Below are 25,186 nucleotides of genomic sequence, written 5' to 3' on the forward strand. Positions count from 1 at the left end.
ATTGCCATGGTCAACAGTTCTTATGGGGTTTGAAGTGAGATTTTTGAATTGCAGGTTTTTTTTTTTAATTGAAAAACTACTACTGTCTACTTTTAATGTAGAAATATAAGACCTGTTTTCCATGGTCTTGAAATCTATTGCAGGATACAAAATGCATACTTAAGTCAAGTGAAATAGTTACAAGAAAGTATGTGATAAAGGTTAAGTGTGAGGGATGATAAATTCAGTGAAAGGGGAGATTAAGGCCTGGACAGGAAGTGGCACCACTTGAGTGGATGTTAAAATGGGTGGGATTGAGATGATCAGAAGAGAAAGGAAATAAGTTTTTAAGTTTTAAAAATTTTAAACTTAAACATTAACTAAGACTAATGTTTCTGTGTATGTGGTTTTGGAGAAAGGGGAGTATATGTGAAACTGCAGGTCTGTAATGTGCACCTTGCAGTTTGTACTTATATAAGGAAAATATATAATATGAATATTATATAATATAAATATATAATAAAGTCAACACATTACTTTCAAAGATGTTCAGTTGATGGTTACTTCTAGCCTTCCTTTTCTGCATTTCAGAAACATGTTTCAATGATTTTTTTTTTTTTTTTTTCATTTTAGCAAACCTTTCTTTAGCTTCTCTCCTCTCCCTCCCATTGAGGAAAAAAGAAAAACAAAATTTTTGTCACAAATAGGCACAGTCAGAATAGACTTCTAGGTTTGGCCATGTCATTCATGCTGCAACTCCAGCCCATTCCCATATTTCTGTGAGAAAATAAATGAGTAGTACCAGCTTCAGCCTTTGTCCTCCGGCCTCAAAAACCCATGAATGAGTGTGCCAACTGCAATTCACAAATTCCACCTAGAATCCCATTAGGAATTTCCTGGGCAAGTCACATGACCCTGTCTGCCTCAGTTTTCTCATCTGTCAAATGAGCTGGAGAAGGAAGCAGCAAACCACTCTGGTATCTCTGCCTAGAAAGCCCAAGTGAAGTCACAGGGGGTCAGACATAACTGGAATGATTGTCAACAATAAGGAACAGCAACATGAGAGATGAGGGAAGTCAGTTCTTAGTCATCAGGGACACAACCTAGAAGCCTATCAGGGTGGTTTGTGGAAGGCTTTTCTAGGCCCAGATGGGCAGGAAGAGAGTAGGGATGCACAAGGGCAAGAGTTGGGAGATCGATGCAGAAGGCAGTGTTACAATGGTAGTGAAGCTGACTGGAAAGCATCAGTCAGATGTTGTTTTTGATCTGGGCCTGGCTTGGCCACAGCCCATTTTTGTTAGAAATAATTTTAAAAAGAGACTGGATGAGGAAGGTGGAACCAGCTCATGAAAAAGTCTTGAATTCTCAGGAAGAGGACTTGAACTTGATGTTGGAACCAGTGCAGACCATTGGAGGTTTTGATTGACATTGGAGCTTGAAGGGACAATTACCATTCTTTGTTTGGGGAAAGTAATTTCTGGTTAAAGATCAGAGCGTTGTAGGATGTTTTAGTAGTAGAATTTGGCATGACCACATAGTCCTTGTGAACTGGGAATGAGAAACACTTACCTCCTAAGATTGTTGTGAGGATCAAATTTGATAATGTAAAGTGTTTTACACGTTATTTAAGCCCTACATAAATACAGGCTGTTGTTACTTTTATTAAGTGTCTAGATAATAGTTCTGTAGAATCGCACTATTTTGTAGGAGAAATTGATACCTCCAGTCTTTTTCAGGCCATTTTTTAAAAAAAGTTTTTTTTTAATGGGATTTAATTTTTCCAAATATAAGCAAAATCTAGTTTTTAACATTCACTTTTGCAGAAACTTGTGTTCTAAATTTTGCCCCTTCCTTGCTCTTCCCTGTCAGCAAGAAATCCTATATAGGTTAAACATATAATTCTTCTAAACATTTCCATATTTGTCCAGCTGTGTGAGAAAAACAAGATTAAAAGGGAAACCTAATACAGGAAACAAACAAATAACAACAAAAAGGTGAAAATACTCTGCTTTGATCTACATTGTCTCCATAGTTCTCTTTCTGGATATGGATGGCACTTTGCATCACAAGTCTGTTGGATTTGTTAGGTCACTTTTTTCACAAATTGCATTCCAGATTTGTGGCCCTGGTGGATTGAGGTGCTTAGATTCTTCTGGGTCCCCACCATAGACCACAAATGGAACTTTTTTCTCTTTATGGCATTATTGATTCTTGGGCATCCAGGCCTGAAATCTTCCGAGTCAAATTTGTTTTTAGCTCTCCCTCTCGTAGGTAATTAATTGGTTTCCAAGTCCAGTTGATGCTACTTCCAAAATTTCTCAGCTCCTCTTCTCCCACTGCCTTTACTCTAATTCAGACTTCAAGTGGTTTTCATCTATCTCTGTCTTGATAGGTTTTAACTTCAGAATGGAAGAGGAAGAAGTTATTTAATCGAACTCCCTTCTTTTCCTTCCATTGGGCAAACATTTACTAAATTCCCTACTGAAAAACTAGACCCTGCCCTCAGGAAACTTGTATTCTTTTTCTTGGTGCCATTTTTTACTTACCACATTCATTAAAATATCTATCTAGTGCCTAAATGGGCCAGAGCCTATGCTAAGGATACAAGAGAATCAAGTGATAATCTTTGCTCCCAAGAAGCTTACAATTTAAGGGGGGAGATCAGTGCAAAAAATTTGGAAAAAGCAAGCTCTATAGAAGAATTGCAGGTAATGGCCAGATGGAGGATTGACTAGCCTTGTGTGTGACTGAGGTGAGTGGAAGAATATAGCTCACGTCATGGGAAGTGATGAGGTTGAGGAACTATGATGTTAGAGGGAGAGTCAGTAAGTATGTTGAGTCCTCTAGTATGAGGGAGAAATTTAGGGAGGAAAGAAAAATTGAGAGCAGGTGCCCAAAGGAATCTGGGGGAGGAAAGAAGGAAAGTGACGTGGTAATGTGTAGATACTGGCTGTGAGGATTTTGATAAGATAAGTAGAAATGGATGTCATGTACCTCAAAGGAGGAGAGATGTCTGCCCTTCAAGTCTGTTTTGTAAGAAAGAATGAGAAAAAGATCGTTCAGTGAAACCAGCTGGGACATTCATGTATAACAGCTGTTTAGCTTTTCACCCAATTAAAACCAATTATATAATTAAATAAAATAATTAATTTTGCATGATGGTTGAGAAAAAAGCTCTTTATCAACCTTAGTTGTGCCTCTTTTCTGTAGCCTTATCAACAGAGACTGCTTTTCTGTCATTTTTTCCCATTGAGATGTGTCATGGCCCTTAATTATTTTATAGAAAAGGAAACTGAGGGAAGAGAGTTAAGGGACTTGAGGAAAGTCTTGCAGGAACTCGTTAAGGCCAATTAAATATGTGTGATATGTTTGGCTTGGAAGCTGATGACCCCCACCTTGTCTGCCTTCCAGGGGCTTGAGATAACCCAGAGCCATTTGAGTTGAGGTTCCAGTTCAGGCTCGAGTTCCAGGTCAGACCAGTTGAGACTATTTGTTGCAGATTCTTACTGGCCTTCCTTCTGCTTCCACACTTTTCTCCATTGAATTGTTCACACTGCTGCCAGAGTAATAATCTTAATGCATAAATCTAACCTTGTCTCCCACCTGCTCCAAAACATTCCTTGTTGTTTACAGGATCCAATATAAACAGCTCCAGGCATTCTGAGCTATCCAAAATCTGCTTCTGGTGTATTTATCACAAATAATTTCAAGCCACACAGCCAGTTTAACTTGCTTTGCAACATTTGAATATTTTTGCTGTGTAAGGCATAATTTTCTTAGTTATTTCTCTGCCTCCATCAAGATTTTGTCCATTAATTTTCAATCTCTTTTCATTTTATAATAAATTGCTATATACTTTGTTGTACAGTACTATTGTTAGAAGCAGCTAGGTGGCCTATTGTATAGATCACTGGACTTGGTATCAGTACATCCTGAGGGCTGATGTGGCCTCGGACACTTTGAGTCTGGGACTCTGGACTATTTGCTTCATGTCTGTCTGCCTCAGTTTCCTTACCTGTAATGAGTGTAATGTAATGTTGCTTCTCCATAGTTGATCCCTGCCTCTCATTTGCTTTGATGTGCCTCTGACCTCTCCTAGGCATTTACCTGTATTCTAACTTATTTGGTTCTGTGTATTTTCTTCTATCCCTGGTCCTGTTTTTCCCTGTATGTTTTGAGATCCTTTAAGTCAGAGACAGTTTATAATTTTTATGCTCCTGCTGTCCAGAGTTGCCGCTTGATGTTTGTGGACTTTAATTCTCTTCTTCTTTACTTGAATTGGGCTAAGGTTGAGGTAGGGGGGAGAATTGTTAAATTAGGAAGACTGCTGGCAAATAACTTATTAGATTTCCCTTTTAAATTATTTTAAATTGTCAGGAATTATTGTGATGGGTCCACTCTGTCCTTTGTCACCTTCCTAAATGTATAGGTTGATCCTCCTCTATCTAGCTTTGAAACTGGAATTTAGTTTAGTGAAATTTTAATCTTGGATGGAAGATTAGAGAAGTCCAGTATTTGTGGAAAATTCTGACATATTTTAGTAGAGTCCCAAAATTGCCTAAGTTCTTCATAATTGTGAAATACTTGAATATAAAGTAATATTTTAGGTAACCTAAAAGAAAATACTATTAGAAAAGTTGTCTAAGAAATATATAGAATTTATAAGACTTGCAGTTTTGTACCTTTTTTTTTTTTTTTTTAAGCAAATGATAGGTTTAGTACTTAAAAGATCTATAAAGGAAAAAAAATTTGTTTATAAGTTCCAGCAAATGGAAACTTCTGACATAATCAGCCATTTCATTGTTACATGTATGTTTACTTAACAAGGATCAATTATTGTAGAAATCTATTTCTGCCATAATGTTTGACAGTTGGAAGCAAAATCTCTATAGTCAAAACTTGCAAGTGTGATCGATGAAGTCCGTATTTGTACTCAATGGAATTAGAAAGTCATCTCAGAGGGGTACATTGGTAAGAATTCTTTTTGCTCTCTGCTTTTTTTTTTTTTTTTTTTTTTTTTTTTTTTTTTTTTTTTACAGTTGATTACATTTACATTTGATAGTTTGACCTCTTACCTATGGTCAGAATTATACTAGATGATTTTTTTTAAGTTTGTTTTTTTTGAGTAACAAAGCATGTATACTGTCATGTGAAGATGGTGTAATAAGTTGTTTGACAGGATGGAACCTCTTTATATTTAGTTATACTTGTGGTTGCTGAAAGCTATAAGCATTTTCATCTTGCTTGCTGCTTGACTACATACTCCATAGACTGAACTGTTACTAACACTTGGAGCATCTTAAATTTAAATTTAGGATTGTGATGAAGCCAGTGATTGCTTGGAGGAAATGCCAAATTGTATCTATCATTCATAGCTTAAAGATAAAGTCTAGTTAAGTTGTCCCAAAAGTGCCACTGAAAGTATTGAATGAAATGAAGGTGGTTAGAAGTCAGCAGTTCAAATTTTGAACTGACTTAACCTAGAGCTGTAATAGTTGGAATTTGAAGAGATTGCTATCAAGTTGTCCAAATCAAATAGTGCCCAAAGTTAGTTTGTTCTTACTATATTTTCTATGACACCTTTGAGAGCTAAGCTAATTAGCTGGATTAAATATTAAGAGAATTCACGATATTTGGGGATACTTAAGTTTATCCAGGCAATTTCCTGGACTTAAATTTATAAGATGTTTGGAATTGCTTTGTAATGGACCAACTTTCTGTGGCCGAACTGTCTGAAAATTGCATTCATGTAGAGGCAAAAAACAAAACAAAAAACCCATGTGGATGTGGTTCAGGAAAGTTTTTTTCATTTAACATCTTGAAAAATGAAATTGATTTTTATATATACATGTTGAGATTCTTTTTTTATATTGATATCCTTTATTTATTTTTCAATTCAAGATTTATCTCAATTTCCCTTTCAGCACTCCTTTCAGGGGGCCATTCCATATGACAGTATTTTTTAAAGAAGAAGAAAAAAGAAAACCAGCATAAACACCCCCCCCCCCAAAAAAAAGTCAGAAAATATATGCAAATATTCTATATCCATGGCTCTCACCTCTACAAAAGGAATGAGGGGTGAGGGTATGTCTTCCCCTATCTTTTTAGAGACCATGCTTGTTCTTCATAATTTGGCAACATTCTCTTTTGAATGTTTAAGGTTCTTTCCCTATATTATTGCATTCATTATATATATTTTCTTGACTCTGCTTACTTTACTCTGCATTAGATCATGTAAATTTTCCATGCTTCTCTGGAAACATTCATTTTCATTATATCTTTTTGGTTTTTTATAGCTCAGTAATACTCAGTTACATTCATGTACCACATAGTCAAAAGGCATCAACTTTGTTTCAATTTTTTTGCTGCTAGAAATAAGATTGTAAATATTTTGGTGGATGTAAGGACTTTTCTTTTTTATCAATGAACTCCTTGGGCTGAAAGCTTAGTAGATGGAATCTCTAAGTTAAATGTATGTATATTTGAGTCATTTTATTTGCATAATTCCAAATTGCTTTCCAAATTGATTGTACTGATTCATAGGTTTCTCCCACTCCTACCCCCAATGTACTAGCATGTTTATCTTCTGACAGTACCTGCAACTATGCCCATTCCCATATTCTTTTCCAGTTTTCAAGGGTGAGGGGGAAACCTCAGAATTGTTTTAATTTTCATTTCTCTTATTAGTGTTTTGAAAATTCTTTCATCATGTTGTAAATACTTTTCAGTTCTTCCTTTGATATTTAGAGTTCATGTTTACTATTAGTATTTAGTCTTTAAATCTTTGATAAGCAGTTTCTGAAATTTATTTTGAAAACAATAACCATAATTTAGGCTTTGGTTTTTGATCATCTATCTAAGTGAGATTTATTATGTTTTATTTTAGGAATTGCCCAATTCTGTTTTTCTGGTGATGGAGGTATGTAGTAGTCTTTAAATGTCTGCTTAATTGGATTTGAAATTTCTTTGATAAGTACTTTGAGAATATGTGGGCAAATGAGATGATTTTGATAATTGAAATGAATACATTCACTACAGCACAGTTGAATTGTTATAAGTAATATTTGGATTTTTGACACTGTGGGACTCAGAATATGTTTCAGATAATATTTGTTAAATTATATAAAAGTTAAATTAAAAATTAGTTCCTGGTAGTGGATTGAATAACCATTGAATAAATACCCTTGATTTTAATTACGTTTTTCTCTTTTTAAAAACCAGTATTGCAATGGTGGAGACTTGGCAGATTATTTACAAGGTAATGACAATTTTTTGACATTTACTGTTTCTGGTTTTTTTTGTTGTTTTTTTTAAAAATTTAAATGAATAGCATTAACTTAAGATTCTCACGGTTATAAGACTTTGACTTTAGATTTTATAAATTATCTATATAGCTTTATATTTGATAGTGTTTATGGCTCTCCATATGAATATGTTTCAATAATGATTAGTAACATTCTTTATGGGAGAGAGAAAAATTAAATTTCTTTTCCTTTCTCAAAAATGATGTACTGCAGCTATTAGCAAAAACTTTCAAAGATAAAGACTTTACTCAAAAAGTTGTTGATATAAAAGTGCTTTATAAAATTAAAAGCACTTTACAAATTCATTCAACAAACATTAAATGCTTTCTGGATACAGAATATTGTGCTAAATGTTGAGGAAGAAGTAATAAATTTTTGGTGAAGGCCTTATCACCTTAGAGGGTGATAAGAAAACTATAACACAGAGTTGCTTTGGTGGGTTAGTGATCGCAAAGTGACTGAGGGGCCAGATTTCCAAGGCCTGGGGAGAGGAGGAGGAGGAGAATATGGTAGCAGAGATACTGAAGGGAATGGAGCTGGTATTGATAATATTCTTGCATGACATAAAGTTAACAAGTAGTTAAACCAGAGAGGCCTGGTGTCCTGACCATGGAGACCATCCTGTTCTCTGTCATCCCTTAAAAAGCCAGCCAGAGCGTCGGATAGAATGGACAGAGGCACAAGGAGAGCAAGAGAGCCTAGTCTTGGGGCAACCCTTCTTGGTCCCCTTGCTTGACAGTACTTCTCTTCCACCTGAGGAGGAACAGTTGAAATTAGAGCTTTAGTTTGCAGGAGTAAGCCGTTAAAAGGGATTCTTAATATCCCTGCACCCCCCAAGCGGGGGGTCTCTGGCTCTCCCCCTTGTTCCTGCCCTTGCTGCCAACTGCCTTGGTCACAAAGGGCCCAGAGCCGCCTCAGTGTAGATCTGCACGATTCTCTGCCCTGGAAGTCCTGACTCATGTTAGCCTGTTTCCAACCTGCCTCTCATTGCCTTCTTGAGGGAGCCCCACGTCTGTTGGAAAGAATCTCTGCTTCCTCTGAAGTGCAACAGTTGAGCACCCTGGAGATCACCCCAGCAGCCCTCCTCTGCTTCCTCAGCTGTGGCCACTGGGGCTACAGCTCCTGGGTTCCCTTATTTCTCACAGATGGTGTTTGTAAGGTGGTGTTAGTAAGCACTCAGTGGCCCCTGGGGCAAGATCTTGACAGGTAGTCTCTCCTAAAAAGTTAAGCACCTACTGTGTGCTCAGCCCTGTACTAAGCACTGGGACACAGAGACAAAGCCAAAACAAAAAAAAAAAAGTCTTTCCTCAAGGAGCTTGCATACCAGTAGCACAGGTAGGCATGTATCTGTAGACATAGATGCAGGCAAGGGTATCAAGAAGTTCTGATAAGAAATGAGTTGTCAGTTGTCATTATTGTCATCCTGAAGTCTGCTGATTGACTTTATTCTCTGATCACAAGTGGTATTTTAGAGCAGTGCAAGGATGCACTGGTGCATGTTTAATAAATGGGCTCTCCTGAGGGTGGGGGGGATGTTTGTACATACTTACAGTTTAATTTGCATTGTTAATATTTTCCCCAAGACTTCTTCCTAAACTTATAGGCAATCAACAAAATATTAAATAAGTCCTGATTTGTGGTGATTGCTTGATTGCTGAATATTGAGGTATCACTGTTCATACTGCAATTTTAACAGGTGGTTCCTAAAAGCCTCTATTTTATATCAGAAAAGCTTAGATATGGCCTGGCTTGTATCCTGGTTGTATCCTGCAGTGGTTTGGTCCTTTCAACCACATTTTGCTTTCCATGTAGTAACACTTGTGAGGGAACTAACATGAAAATTACTTAAAATGTCTAGTCATTCTGGAATGGAATTTTTTTCCATGGTGTGGTTAGTGGCTATAATTTGCCTTTAAAGTATAATTTAAGTTTAATTAGAAATGTCAAGAAAGCATCCATTTAGCTATAAAATGTAAGTATATTTGAATAAACATATAATAAGATTTATCTTGGAATAAGTCATTTCTGTTTGCCTGATTATTTTGGCCTTTTGATTAACCCTTTGGGTCATCTCTTTCCCCTCTCCCCACCTTCTTCACCAGAGAGGGTGAGTTAAAATAAGAGATGAAAACTTGACCTGGTTGACCTAACTAATTGAAAGCAGTTCTTTGGAGGAAGATGGTCTGAATCCACTGAATAAAATTAGCATCTGTGGCTCTGCTAGTTATCCTTTTCCCCTATTACTACTGATAATTCAATGAGTGCATGCAGATGGTGTTTTGGCTTTGAATGTGTAAGTATGTACAAATATTTATGTAACTGCTTTCCCAACAGCTAAAGGAACTCTCAGCGAAGACACCATCAGAGTGTTTCTGCATCAGATTGCAGCCGCCATGCGCATTCTACACAGTAAAGGAATCATTCACAGAGACCTTAAGCCCCAGAACATCTTACTGTCTTACGCCAGTCGCAGAAAGTCAAGCGTCAGTGGCATTCGCATCAAAATCGGTAAATGGAAATATTTCCCTGTAAATCAGCCTCCCGTGATTGTGATCTGTGTGATGGAACAAGGAGTAAAGTTGATATTGTTTTGAAATCTTAACCAAGCTCGTATTGGGGATAGGCACTTTTCTGGGCCCTTGAGATAGAAATCTGTCTATAAAAGAGGGGTTTTCCCCTCAAGGAGTCAACGTGCACTTTGAAAAGCAACTGGGAGTCCAGATCTGGGAGTCAGGAGAGAGTGTTATGAGTGTGAGCTTAGTCAGTTCCTCTCTCTTAACCTTAGTTTCTTTAATTCATAAACAAAGTGATAATAACTAAAATATTTGGGCCTCAGGGTTGTCATGAAGGCTCAATAAGATAAAGTGTGTCAATTCCTTGGCAAATTTTAAGGTACTACATAAAAGATTGTCTCCTTTTCTTCCTGTTTAGTATCCTAGGATACTAAGGTTAAAGCTCTGAATATTGAGCATATTGCAACAAAACAGATCATAATCACATTCTCTGAGTGCCCATCAAGACTTCTTGTCTAGCTGCAGGTTAATTTAATTACAGTGATCAGAGAAGGATAGAGTGTAAAGGCTCTATTATTTCTAGCTCAGTCCCTCTAGATTTTGAGAGTCCTTCATGTAACAGGTAAAATCATTAAGTAGACATCAGATGTTTTTGGAGCACTTGGTAATGCTGGAGGTGATTAGTTGTAAAGCAGGATTATGCTTTCCTACTGATAATAGGAATTGTCAGCAGTTGTTTACACAGCTTTAATCTTGCCCAGGTTACATTTGGATTCTGGAAAAAGTAAAAATTCCCTAACAAATGTTGATGACGTTTTAATTAGAAATATGGCATTTTTAATGAATGATTTATACATAGTTGTTCAAATTCTCTTGGTGCCAAGGATAGTATTCCTTATCCCCCAAATTGGCAGAGCCACAGTATATGCAGCTGATGCCAGTCTATTTCTTGGTTTGTTGATTCAGGGATTACATTTTTGTTCTCTTTAATTGTTGTTAGGCCTCTTATCAACCATTTTCATAAGATGTTTTCCGCCAACTTGTTTTTGTGTTTCCTTAAAATTCAAAAGCTCCATGATGGTAAACTACAACTTCCAGAATATCTTTTACTGGTCTAGACATTTAAAAAATCTGACTCCTTATTCTCCTCCTTCCCTTCTACCTTCCCATTCCTGTATCTTCCAGTTCTCAGACCCTATGTAAATGGCAGAAATGTCAAAAGTTAGAGAATTTAGACATTTTCCCTGCTAAGAGTTTGGGTTGGGAAACACAGAATTTTGGTAAATGTGAAAAACATTTGTTATTTTCCTCTCATTTCTTGAAATAGCGGACTTTGGTTTTGCTCGTTATCTGCATAGTAACATGATGGCTGCCACACTCTGTGGTTCTCCTATGTACATGGTGAGTCTTGTCTATTTAAAACTGTAAATCATAAGTAATGTGAGCTAGAAATAAATGAATGGATGTGATTATAAAAATTATGCATTTAGTTTTCTAATAGACTCTGCTATAGGATGAATAAATACAACATTGCAAAGTAATAGTACTCTGTGAATAATTTCTCACTTAAGTAAATAGATACCTTCCAGCAAAGTTGATTGTAAACTGAATTCCTATAAAGCAAAACTTTACAATAGGAGTCAGTAGAAAAATGTTGCCCTGAAAAATGATCTCCCCAGTTTTCTAAAACGAAAACTTCATGAAGGAGTTAAAACAAATCCAAGCATGGTTGATGCCATGACTAAAAATAGCTTTAGAAAACAAAACAAAGAATTTTTTAGCACCTTGAAACACTTTCTCAACATCAGAACAGGTTTTTCTTCTCCTTCTCTTCATGTCTTTCCATGTAGCTTCTTTTTATTTGTGGATAATATTAGAACATTAAATTTAATAATGTCACAGAGGCAGTTAGAAAAATGTATCCACTTCAGATGTGAAAAATAAGCTTGGATTTAAAGGCATTCCTGGAATCTAAGACTTCCTCTGGGCCACACATGGAGGTCTAGGATCTTGGCCTTCTTCTCTTTCTCTTTATCTGAGGATTTACAATGTTTGAGAATGGAGTTCCAAGATCCTTTGGTATACAATGTACTGCATCCACAGTACATCATTCTACCTTTACAATTTCAAGCTTCCCAGATGTGAATTGAATTTAATGTTCCTCTTGATCAGCTCTATCAGAGGGCTTTATAATCTGACAGCCAGATTGCTCTTTGTACTAATGAAGAGAACCCAGAATTTGGTTGGTTCAAAACTGGATAATCCTAGAGTAATTTATATTTGATGTGATAAGAAAATTTGTTTTTTGGGGGCATGAGGGGAAACAGTTTTAACTTCCTGACTATAGTTTACTTAAGAGAATTTTTTAAAAATTAGTTTGACTTTTTTAAGCGTAAACTAGCTGTGCCTTAAGGACAGATACTTTAATCTGTGCTAAATAGCAGGGGGAAACTGGCTCTGGATTTAAAGTTTTCTGGGAAAAACAGACAAATAATTCATAGATGGATAGGCAGTTCTTGATACCATCCTTAGACAATGTTAAAATTTTTATAATTTTGGTGGTAATGGGGAGAGGAAGTAAATATTGTACTAGTTAATACCGTGCCTTCTGGATTTTTCTGTTCTGTCTAGGCTCCTGAAGTTATTATGTCTCAACACTATGATGCCAAGGCCGACTTATGGAGCATAGGAACTGTGATCTATCAGTGCCTGGTTGGAAAGCCTCCCTTTCAGGTAGCACAGTTTCCTTGACTACTGGGCTCTGGGTTGACCATCTTAGTCTCAAGCTCTCTTCCTTCTGTTCTGAAGGTTGTGCTGTCTGTACTCAGAGGAGTTAGAGGGACAATCAGACTACTTCTTATTCTTGGTTACTTTTGAGTGGGGAGAAATGACTTAATGCTTATCAGAACTTCTCCTGCCCTTCCTCCTGCCCCTTCCAGCTGGACTCTACAAACCAAGCTTGCCTATTTCTTAGGCTGGAGTTACAGGAAAGGGTCCAGGATTTCCAGACATGATGTTGCTGCTTGAATGAAGGCAGAATCATCAATTCGGACATTTCTCCTTTAGCAAAAATCTGAAATTCTAATGGGCCAAATAATTGTAAGAAACTCGGTGAGAAATTAACCAGAGATTAATTTGTAGTAGTTTTAAGTAGACTTGAAGAAAAATGGGGTTTTCACAAGTACTCTACGACCCAGAAATGAAGTAAGGGATTTAAAAAATGAAATAAAGAACAGAGTTGGAAGTGCATAGGGAAAAAAAAGGTAAACTGTATACAAATAATAGACTCTCTGAAAACTAGACCAAAGAGAAACAATTATTAACTTTATGAGACAAGAAATAGTAGAACAAAATCAAAAGATGACAACAAATAGAAGAGAATGTGAGGTGTTTCATATGGAAAACAGTTGACAGGTCAAGAAGAGGTAATTTAAGAGTCTAATGATTCCCTTGATTAAAAGAAAAAGTTAGAATACTCTATATTTCAATAATTCTTAATGAAAATTGCCCAGATCTATTGGAGGGCAAAGTGAAGATAAAAACTACCAATCAGCTCTTGAAAGAATAAAAAAAAAATATACTGCAGCTTTCTAGCAAATAGCAGAGAACCAAGACCTGGCAGCTTCTCAGAGATCTCATGAGGGAGCTAGGAAAAAGTATTGCCAAAGCCTGAAGGGAGAAGTTTATGATGAGAAGAGAGTATGCTCATGGAGGAGAAATCATGGGCAAGAGAGAGGAGAGATGGACCAGAAGACTCAGGCTTTCCTCCTGAAAACCTAGGCCGGAACTGAGTAGGAGTAGCTCCGAGTAGCTGGAGCAGCTGGGGAGGCGCTAGAGTGATGTCAGGTGAACATTTTGTCCGGGGGTGGGGGATTAGGGATCCTGCAGAGCAGAAGCAGCAGCTGGGCTTGGGGCTGGCTCTGGGCTGAGGCCTTCAGGAGAACAAAGCTGAAAGGAGAGCCAAAGGAAGGACTGGTGCAGCGCAGGAGATCCAAATAGTGGACCTGGGAGAACTACACATACAGAGCTAGGGATAAAAATACATCAGTGCAGTAGACACAAGTGTAGATGGGGTCTGTGCTTGAAGGGGGCATCAGAAAGGAAAAAAGGAAAGCAAAGAACTGGAATGTGGGGAATAGAGGAATGGTACCCTCAATTAGGAATGTGTGATCTGAAGCAGACAGAATGAGGAGGAGAACCAAGAAAAGCATTTTGGAAAGAACCGGGGACTCCGACTACTGTCATGACAAGCTGTGTTTGTTCCCAGAGGGACTTTTGATGTAACATGACATTAGCCATCTCCTGACAAGAGTGGTAATAGACTTCACACTGTAAAAAGAGACATGTTTTCCAACATGGCCACTTTGTGCATCTGTTTTGTTTGCTGATTAGTTGCAAGACTTTTTTCTTTTGGATTGGGACAATTTGGAGCAGAGGAGGGTCGTTGAAACATTTTGAAGATTCCCCATACCTTAGCTAGAAGCAATTTTTGAAATATGTTATCTACTTTTTTGAAAGAACCAGATTTAGATCTGTAGTTCTGAATTCACATCCCCTTCTGTGTCCTGCTTTATATATGGAAATGTTGGGTCTGGGCTGGGATAGGAGTGTAATTAGGTGCTGAGTAGAGGTAGCAGTAACTTCTTGGTTTGTACCTTTTTTTTTTTTTTTTTTTTAATAACTTTTTATTGCCAGAACCCATGTCAGGGTAATTTTTTACATTATTCCTTGCACTCACTTCTGTTCCGATTTTTCCCCTCCCCCAGATGGCAAGCAGTCCTATACATGTTAAAGAGATTACAGTATATCTTAAATACAATATATGTGTGCAGAACTGAACAGTTCTCTTGTTGCTCAGGGAGAATTGGATTCAGAAGGTATAAATATTGGTTTGTACTTTTGACCAAGAAGTAGCTTGGTTTGCATTTCTAAGTAGTAAAATATAAATCTAATTTTCCACATTCATTAATCCCTGGAAAAGACTGAATATAGGTGGGATGGATTTGTTCAGGCGTTAAGTATTAAATAGAAAATTGTTTGGATTTTTTCCTATTCTCATTTAAAGACTCATTAAAGAATGTCCAGAAATACTTAAGTATGACTGTCATAATCTTGATCCCAGCTGTTCATGTAATATGTATTTTTGGGCAGATATCATTTTGTCCCAGTGTTTTGGTGGCAGAGATCATACTGGTTGTCTAAATTGGAGACAGAGACTAAATCCTCTTAATTGTCACCAGCATTTATACTATACTTACTATCTGTAGAGGGATCATCTTGTGAAATTAGTAGGCCAAGGCAAAGGAACAATTGGGATGTGGGTCATGGTCCTTCAGGGGTCCTGCAAGAAAGCTTGCATACAGTGGGACCATCTGTTACTAGGCAGACTGGGCAGCTTTTGTAGTAAAATTAATATTGATCCCAAGGTGTGAGAAAGGATTTTTTTTCAATTTCTTTTTTTTTCCTTTCAATAGTGTTTTATTTTTCCACATACATGTAAAGATGAAAAACATTATACTTTGATCCACATTCAGTCTTCATGTTCTCTCTCTGGATGTGGATGTCTATTGCAATTGCTTTGAATTACTTCATTGTTAAAAAAAAAAAAGCCAAGTCCATCACAGTTGATTATCACATAATGCTGTTTTTGCTGTGAACAATGTTCTCTTGGTTCTGTTCACTTCACTCAGCATCAGTTTATGTAAGTCTTTCAAGATTTTTCTGAAGTTAGCTTACTTATCATTTCTTATAGAAAATAATATTCTATTACGTTCATATGCCATCACTTATTCAGCCATTCCTCAACTGATGGGCATGTACTTGGTTTCCAGTGTGGAAAAGGATTTTAATCCTTTTGTCAGACGAGAAGACTTATTAGCTATTTTCCCCCTTCTTCCCCTGTTATGGGCCAGAACTGCTGTACTTAAAGCAAGGATTCTTACAAGGTGTTAACTCAGTGGACTTGATGAGACAATGGTTATGTAGTTTAACATGGTGTTTAATAATTCTCTAAGTTCAGTATGATTGATTTAATCTTATAACAGATAATGGTTTCCTTGTGATATAATGATTGGTTTATAATCAGAGTAGAGCGTATAAGCTGGAACAAACTCAGCCAGAGTCCATTCCATCTTTGACCATCTTTGACCATCTTTGATCAGACTCCTGGTGGCTGGCCTCCTGCACTTCTCCCACTGAGACCAAGGCCGGTCTGAAAGGCTCTAAGAAAGCTAGCCCGGGTCCCAGGCAAGGAAGTCCTGTGAAGGAGGACTTTAACTCCTGGCTATTCTGGTGATTACTGAACTGAAAAGAAGGCTGCTCCAAGACCTCCAGAAAACTAACAAAAAATGCTACATTCCCTCCTTTTTTCACCTACAGGCCAATAGTCCACAAGACTTGCGGATGTTTTATGAAAAAAACAGAAGTTTGATTCCTAGGTATGTATGCTTGTTACACTGAAATATTTGGAAATTGAGAATTTTATTTTCATTTCATATTTCCAGATTAATTTTAAGGACTGTCATTTGGGCACATAATTTCATTTGCTGAAGAAAAGAAATTCAAGTTAATCAGTTTTCATGGATTTGATTATCATATGTATTCAGATGATTCTCAGATTTAGCCCTAGTCTCTCTTCTGAGTTTTGTCCCACATCACTGACAACCTTGGGATATTTCAAAATGGATGTCCTGTAGAGATCTCAAATTCAATATGTTTAACATGAAGCCTAATCTCCTTCCCAGTTCCCAAACCCCAAGCCTTTTCTAACTTTCTATTTACTACTGAGGCCTTTGCCTCCCTACAGTTAGCTAACATACTCAATTAATATATTTCCCCCCCTTTCTCATAGTATCCCCAGAGAAACATCTCCATATTTGGCTAATCTTCTCTTGGGTTTGCTTCAGAGAAATCAAAAGGACAGAATGGACTTTGGTGCGTAAGTTGTACAATTAAAAAAAAAATTTTTTTTTAGTGTGCAGTTTCTAATGTTCAGAATGAAGATTATGTATTCATAATGAAAACTGCATTTTCTAGTGAAGTTTTAGAAAATATTTCATGGATGCTTTTTGTTGTATTGGTTGCTTCCCAATAATTCCTCATAGAATTCCCCCTTATAACAAAGAAAAACAGTTAAGCAAAATCTATTTAACTGATTCTAGCAACATAATAAGATGAAAAGCTCTATCTCCAAGACATATTAGCTTTGTGACTGTATGAGAGATATGGAACTTCCCAGTGGCCCAGGCAGCTTTTTGAAATAACAAGATACAGAACAGATAGCTTCAGTGCCAGAAGGAACTTCTTTGCTGAGAATTCCTTCTACCAGGGGTGTTCTCAAGCCTTTCCACAATTTAACAAAATTTTAGCATAATCTTTGTAATAAAATCCTCTATTTTTAATATTTATTAGCATGTATTTATTTAAAAAACATACAATTGATATTTCAGAGTTCTTTATGTAGCACAGTTTGAGAAATAATGATAGATGTTGAGTGAACCACATTTGACTATATTTTGTGATTCAGTTCTGGAGCTCAGTTCTTTTTCTATTCAGTTATAGGCCTAGTCCAATTTTTGCCTTGTAGGAAAATTTATTCAATTATGGGAATTGTGAGGTAACTTTATTAAATTGTTTGAACCTAGCTTTGTGTGCCTTCAAAGGTGAACCACCTCAACCTGTTGTTCAGAGACTCTTAACTAATAACCTAGGTTATGTCAGATCTGAAGATGGATGTAAGGAATTTTCTCCCAATTATACATCTCAGTTTATATGTTTAATCTGAAAACTGGCTTTGTCTTGGTCAGTCAAGATATTGTTTCCATGTTTCTTTGAGTGAATTACAGATGTGTGGGGAGGAGGGACCTGTTGGCTCTCCCTTCTTCCAATGTGGAACGTCCTTAATCATGTTATCTAATTTTTAATCCTGGTTAATTGTTTTCTTTTAATTAATTGGCCTTATTTGATGAATTGTATTAAGATAATTCTGTCTACTCTGTATTCAGGGTTTTTGGACTGATTGGAGAGTCCATTTTTATTTATTATATTTATATTATTTTTTATTTATTATATTTATATTATCCATATTTATTATACCTGTTTAGCAAATAAAAAGTATAGCTCAGATTGTTTTCTGTTATTGTTAATTATCTACCACACAGTGAAATTATAGGTCCTGTCTCTGATTTCATTTTGCAGTTCTTTTTTTAATTTAAAAATTCTGTATTGTTTACATTGCTAGCTAGATACTGTGAGGGAAGTGAAACGTATGAGACAGATGTATAAATAAACATGCAGGGGAGATAAGGCAAGAAACTCCTGCAAGGTGGAAGATATTAAGTCTTGTAAGAGGTATAAAAAATGCTTTATTACGTAAAGAATTATCCCAATCTAACAATTTTGGATCTTTTCTCAGATTCTCAGTGAATGTTACAGTGTATGTATGGTAACAATAAAAAATGGAAATGTTTCTGTTACTGAAACTATAAGGCATCTAATTGGATGAATAAAATTAAGGAGAATCAGTATTGTTTAAATTGTGAAACCAACTGCAAAAACAACTGAGGTGGAATAGAAGAGAATATATTCTACAGCTCAGCTGCCAAATACCCTTTTCATTTAGACAGTGAAAAGCAGCAATGATACTCTGATCTGATCCTTAGCAAAGGATTTACAGAAGTCTCTAACTTAAGATCTAATTTAAGGTTTCCATAGAACAAGAGTTTTAAAAATGGACAGAAGAAAAATTGTGACAATCAAGGGACTTTAGAACCAAAAACTTTGTTTGTGATGGAAAATCCATTTGCTTTTGCAAATCTACTATATATTGGAGCAGGAATATTCTTATTCTCTAATTTTTTTTTTTTTTAAGTTATTTGTTTAGGAAAAACCCTCATATCCCTGAAGAATCAGAAACGGCCTGTTGTATACATTAGCACTATTTGTAATCTCCAGAATATTAGACATCCTTACCTGCTTTATATGACTATAGTTATGGTCTTGTCTGATAAAACTTTTGTGTTTTTGTCTTACAGAAGCATTTTTTAGTCATCCTTTTCTTGAACAAGTTCCAGTAAAAAAATGTAAGTAGCTTCATTTACTCAGTAGGATGACACTGGCGTGGGAATGGTTCACCCAAGGGAAACTTGGTGCTCACGGTCTTGTGGAAACTTCTCTTTAGGCGTCAGCAGGGGTTCTTCTGCATTATGTAATAGATGTTCAGGTTTTTCATTAGAAGGTTTTCTTTCTCTCCTCCCCTCATCTCAATTGAATTTTTTTGTTTGGGGAACTGAAAAATGTGCCCCATTCTTAAACAAGCACAGCACTAAGTTGGAGCAATTTTCAGAGTTTTTCCGTTGGAGAATTCTGGTACTGAATTGCCAAGTAAGTGATCTCTCTTCTGTTCTCTCCTCTAGCCTGCCCAGTGCCAGTGCCCATCTATGCTGGTTCCGTTTCTGGCAGTTCGTGTGGGAGCTCTCCATCTTGCCGCTTCGCTTCTCCACCAGTGAGTTCTGGTTTACCTGTTGTCTGTCTGTAACATCTGTTGTAAATTCATATTTAGCCACCCGTGTCATATAGGATTCTCAGTGGTTCAGGAATAGTCTGAGCCAATGTCTCGGCAACACTGGCTGGGCTCCATAAAATTGTTTCTGCCCAGACTTGTCTCCCTTGTTCTGCAGCTTCAGGTCGTCTCCATCTCCATGGCCATTTATGGCTTAAATATCCTGACCAAATCCTCTATACTGTTTTAGGATTTCTTTCTTTCTTTCTTTTTTTTTCTGAGACAATTGGGGTGACTTGCCCAGGGTTACCCAGGAACCAGATTTGAGCTCGGTTCCTCCTGACTTTAGGGCTGGTGCTCTGTTCACTGCACCACTCAGCTGCCCTGTCCTGTCTTAGGATTTCTAGCTGCTCTGGTTCCATATCTTCCTCTCCTCCCCCGCCTCCACTAGTCCTGTTTTACTCCCCAGCCTGGTACTTTGTTTCCAGCTGCTCTGCTTGGGGCCATCCTCGGAGTTTTTAGAGCCCTGTGTGTCCCAGGACTCTGGCTCTACCCTGGATCCGCTCTATCCAGGCTGTGGTCTTAAGTCTTTTTTGCCCGATTCAAACTGGAAAGAGACCGAGGGTTCTGCTGCAGACAGGACAGCACCTTGAGGTTCGCCATCATAGTGCTGAAGGAACCACACGGTGGTTCTGTCCCCCACTGTCCTGGGCCCTCAGCAGCACTAGTGAGGCCAAGCCTTGGTCCATAGGCATAGAGAGCCGGCTGGGGCCTTAGGTCCTATTTTAATGTAACATGATGGCTGTTGGAGGGGGAGGCTGCGTAATGAAGGAGCCCAGGAAGCAGAAGGGGAAGTGTGTGTGTGTGTGTGGGGAAGCTGCCGTTGGATGGAGAGAGCCATGGGGGGGCCACGGCTTGGAGGAGAATCAGAGAATATGAGGCTGGAGGAGATGGGTTTTGTCTGAGCAGGAGGGGCGGGAGAGGAAGGTGCAAGAAGGCAGTGCAGGGTGCGGTGGGGGGGGGGGGGGGGGGTATTTCTGAGCTACTGCTAACATAAAAAAAGGCCAGGCCCAGCTAGTGGCACAATGGGTAGAGCACCAGCCCTGCAGTCAGGAGGACCTGAGTTCAAATGTGACCTCAGACACTTAACACTTCCTAGCTGTGTGACTCTGGGGAAGTCACTTAACCCCATTTGCCTCAGGGGGAAAACATATAAGCTCTCCCAAGGTAGGGACCATATTTTTGTCAGGCTATTATCTCAACACAATGCCTTATGTCCTGAGAATGAATCAATGTTAAATTGGATTAATGGGACCAGCATTTTTTTTTTCCTTTGGAAAAGGGAGGAATACTTTATTAAGCAAATAATTTCAGTATTATTGTCAGTAATATTTTGACTTTGTGAATACCCTAAGAAGGTCTTGTGGGTTCAGTATTTTTAGAAGAGGTACAAAAGAACCCCCATTTGATAAAAATTGGGCAGTGGTGTCTAAGTCAAGCATTTTCAAATGCTTAAAAACTACCATGCAAATATAAAAGCAATAGGCTGTGGCTATTGCCTTCTTTAATAATGTTTGGAAGGTTCCCCTCCCTCCCTCAGACCTTTTCTGAGAAGCAGAGCCAGGTATCATTCAGGAAGTGGTAGAGTAAGATCTGATGAAAATTCCTTAGTCCAACTATTGCTCCTTAGTCCTCATTGTACTTCCTTTCCTGAAATGTGACATCTTTGGAAGATTTATTCTAAAACAATTCTACAAAATTGCTATATTAAATAAAACACAAGAATCTGTTTCAGAGAAGCCTGTTTTCCAATAAGGAAATGAATTGCTGCTTCACAAAATGAAAGACACTTCAAATTAAAGGTCACTCTGAGAAATTGGGACATGTAGAATAATAGCTAGATGAGGACTTTTGGGTTCACCTGGAATCCCCCTGTGCCACTCCTTTGTCTCTACTACTAAGGCAGCTCCTAACTGAATTATAAAGCTTAGTAACCCTACTGATTTCTGCTGCTTTTTGGGTTCCAACCCTCCTGATAACATCTCTTGCTGAATTTTCTTTTCAATGACAATGAGCTCCTCGAAGAAGCCTAGGATCGTTTCAATCTGGGGCTCATTTGTCCCCAGGGATAAGCAAGAATTTTAGTAAATTCTTTGGGACAGGGCCTTCCTAGAGGCCCCAGAGAGAATGGATGTACTAAGAAGGGAGAGTTTAGGCTTTGAATAGAGATAGTGTTGAGGATGGGAAGAGACCCCAAAAGGTTGGGGTCACAGACTGGTGTCACAAGGTGTCTGAAGAGAATTTGCAGGCTTGAACCCATTTCCTACTGAAGAGGCAAAGTTTATTGTAATTGTAATGCCAGTTGGAGCAGTCTGAATTCCAAGAGGATTTAGCAAAGAAATTTAAGCAAGGAGACACATTTATCTAGTTCTTCCTATCACAGATGGGACCTCCCGAGGTAGGATCCAGAAGTGGTCTCTGGAATTTGGCTATCATTGACGAACAGATTATCTGGCAGTCAGCAATGAACTGAAAGAGTGGTCTGTTCACTATTGTCTCAGGAGTTTGATTTGTGGGACTATCCTGAGGCCAGAAGACTTCAGAATCAGATTGTTAGAACAATAGTATTCTTAGGTTGGATGTAGGCACCTCTTTCACAGATTCCAAAGCCAGAGGACTTTAGAATCATTGACAGTCTCCCCTAGAAGATCTGCAAGGTGAAATGACTACATAGAACTTTTTGGAAAGTGCGATGGTTTTCCTGGGAGGCAGCCTTAGTCTCAGTTGAAATAAATAATTACTCCAAAATTGCAGCCAGCTGCTAAAAATGCAAACATTTATTTCTCCTTCCAAATTTAGCCCGGTTAGTTGAGGCCTATCTCTCTGCCTGGCTCCAAGAGATCTTGCAGCTTTGTCCTTGGCTTCTGCCTCTGCTTTCTTCAGCCTCCAGCCAGCTCCGACTCGTGGCTTCTCAATCTCAAGTCTGTGGCGAGTTGTCTTTTCTTCCAGAGTGTTCTGTCTCAGAGCCCTGTTGATGTTCCGGAGAAATTCTCTTTCACTCCAAGAGCTTCCTCCATATATATCATCTCCCAAAGGTTAACTCCTCCTTCTCAAGGCAGGGATTATGGGTTATCTCCCAGAGTGCTCTCTGGTCCTAAGAATTTCAAAGGAGGTGTGAATTCAGACTAAGCCAGCCCTGAATTCTGGTGTGAACTCCATTGAGTACTTAGATACTTGAGCTTTCTAAAGGTGTGAACACAAGCATTGTTCAATCAGTTCCACCTAGTATCTTGTTTCAAGTTCTGGCCCCAAATAACTCTTAAGATTAAATTAACTCCAATGTCTTTAACACTTTGTAAAGAAATGTCTTAACACTTTAGTAAAGATTCCAACAGGAAAGGTGCTGCTGCACCCCTTGGGGGAAATCAACCAGTGTAAGCTGTGTAGTGCATGACCAGCCTAAGTCTCCTACTAACCTGATTAGGGTGGCTGGAAGATCTGACCCATCAATGATGCTGTAGTTATGACAATTTGAGTATTTTTGTTTGCTAGAATGAGCTAAGTGGTAATTTGTCAACTTAGGTAATAAACCAGTTTCAGGAAACTTGTTTAATCCAGAAGTTTACTATGTTATAAAATTTCTATTAGAATTAGTATTCATGAATGGGTTAAGTACGTCCCTGTGGAACCTGGGCTGTATTGCTTTGTGTTAGGATCTCTTGCTGGTTGCTTGGAACCTTTCTATTCAACTTCCTTTCACTCTCAAAGTATAGTTGGAAAAATTTTCTAAAGAGCTTTGATTATGTTCTTTTGAATAAAACTTGTAATTTTAAATGTCCTTGTTTCTTCTCTACCCATTCTTTGAAACATGCCAAAATTATGAATTTCCGTTTCTTCATTTTATATTTGGAAACATTGTCATTATTCTGAGTGTATCTTTTAGTTTAGTTCTTTTATGGTTTTCTGAAATGTCATAGGTTTAAAATCCTTAGCTACATAAAATTTTCTGAAGATGTCCTATCTACTTTAAAATATTTGTAATTTCCCCCTATATCTGTATTTCCTAATATATCTTTTTCCTGTCCTTCTTCCAATCTCCTTTGTTATCCCTTATAAAAGGTGTGTGTGTGTGTGTGTGTGTGCGCGCGCGCGCACGTGCGCCTGCCAACAGTTCAACAAAACACCTTGAAAAAGTTTAATATTCTCTGCAGTGTCCCATACTCATGTCTCCTCACCTCCACAAATACCTTTTCTTTGAGGCTCAGCTTGATCATTTTATTTTTAGAAACCTTTAAAGATAGGCAAAGATAACTTTGGTTTTTCTTAGTGGAAAACTTTTAAAATAGGAACTTATGAAATCTTACTGGTATCAAAAAATTTTGCTTTCCTCTTTTTTGTGAAAAGATTTTTTATAATTTTTATAATTTTATTGTTTGTGGTTGCTTGCATGTAGTAATTGGGCTAGTTTTAAATTTTGTCATCTTCAGTCCCTTCCAGATATGCAGCACATTCAGGAAGACAACCTATCTTCGCCACCCTTGGGCCCTCCTAACTATCTCCAGGTGTCGAAAGATTCTGCCAGTACTAGCAGCAAGAACTCTTCTTGTGACACAGATGACTTTGTTTTGGTTCCCCATAACATCTCATCAGATCATTCATGTGAGTATTCTTTCTACTTTTGCAGTGAAGAATATCTTGTTTTTAAAATAGTTTCTGTATCTGAATAATTTTTGTACTTTGTCATCTCTAGAGGGAACTATTGGACTAGTGGTCTCTTAAAATACTGCATCTTATTCCAGGGTACCATTTGTCAACTTATTCATGGATTTTTAGCTGTTCATAGTTGTTCCTTTATCAGGCTAGACTTTTGTTAACTTTCTAACAATTAAGAGTTAGTTTGTGATCTGAAGGTGTAGAAGGAAAGTTTGAAAATGATTACAATGCTTTTATTCTTTGTTCAAAGATAAAGGAATAGGAAAGAGAAAGGAAGGGCATGTGTTCTAAATACTTATTCTTCCCTTCCTTTCCTTAATTATAATATATATAATATAATACATAATTAAGGAAAGGAAGGGGAGAATAAATATTTATAGAACACTTAACTATAGGCCAGACTGGGCTAAGTGCTTTATAAATTTGTTCCTCACCACCACCCTAGGAGGTAGATACTTGGGTGATAACTGAGGCAGATGGGACACTAGTAAGTGTCAGCAGCTGAATTTGAACTTGGGTCTCCTCTGACTCCAAGCCCTGTGTTCTGTGTGAAAGTTAACAAGAAAGGGAAAAGAAATTTAGAAAAGTCATTGAACCAGGACTAGTATGTCATTAAGAAGGACACATTGGATAAAGATCTTTGAAGGTGACAAGGACAGACTTGTAGGTTTGGGAACAAGCTATGTTTTGTGCATTGTTGAATTAGGTCCCCTGCTGAGCCTCTTCCTAGTCTGTGTGGTGAGTCTGGTCCTGGGGTCACAGGACCATTGTTACTGCAGTTCTTTCCAGCTCAAACCAGCTGACCTTTGGTGACCGGGCTGCCTCCCTCCCACAGCAAAGCCTCTGAGGGGAACTTCAGAAGAGTTTATGGAGCTACAGTAAAGACAAGGGATTCTCGTTTAAATTGGGTATTTCCCCCTAAAAAGGTGGCTGGAAAACCTCTAGTGGGCTTGTCTACTCTGGCCCTCAGAGCTTCTAGTTTATATGCCCCACACTGAGTACAAACCCATCATTGTATCACTGGGAAACCATTATTTGTTGTAGGATTAAATCAATGCTAAACTAGATTTAACCATTGTCTCCTCAATTCCACTTAATACCTTGTTTCAAGTTCTGGCCCATAACATCTCCTTGTAGGATTAAATCAATCATACTGAACCATGTTAAATTAGATAACT

General features: G+C 37.7%; 1 protein-coding gene across 1 annotated transcript in view; it reads left to right on the plus strand.

Annotated features, from left to right (window-relative positions):
* The window catches only part of ULK2 (unc-51 like autophagy activating kinase 2), a 61,096-nt gene that overhangs the window by 12,170 nt on the left and 23,740 nt on the right, over positions 1 to 25,186 (plus strand). The window contains exons 4-13 of the mRNA XM_031967827.1: positions 6,866 to 6,898; positions 7,201 to 7,237; positions 9,618 to 9,791; positions 11,124 to 11,197; positions 12,428 to 12,529; positions 16,175 to 16,233; positions 16,647 to 16,729; positions 18,829 to 18,876; positions 19,210 to 19,298; positions 23,783 to 23,954. Coding sequence (XP_031823687.1) covers positions 6,866 to 6,898; positions 7,201 to 7,237; positions 9,618 to 9,791; positions 11,124 to 11,197; positions 12,428 to 12,529; positions 16,175 to 16,233; positions 16,647 to 16,729; positions 18,829 to 18,876; positions 19,210 to 19,298; positions 23,783 to 23,954 — 871 coding nt within the window. The remainder of the gene's footprint in view (positions 1 to 6,865; positions 6,899 to 7,200; positions 7,238 to 9,617; positions 9,792 to 11,123; positions 11,198 to 12,427; positions 12,530 to 16,174; positions 16,234 to 16,646; positions 16,730 to 18,828; positions 18,877 to 19,209; positions 19,299 to 23,782; positions 23,955 to 25,186) is intronic.

Source organism: Sarcophilus harrisii, chromosome 4 (assembly GCF_902635505.1).
Source record: "Sarcophilus harrisii chromosome 4, mSarHar1.11, whole genome shotgun sequence".
NCBI lineage: Eukaryota > Metazoa > Chordata > Mammalia > Dasyuromorphia > Dasyuridae > Sarcophilus > Sarcophilus harrisii.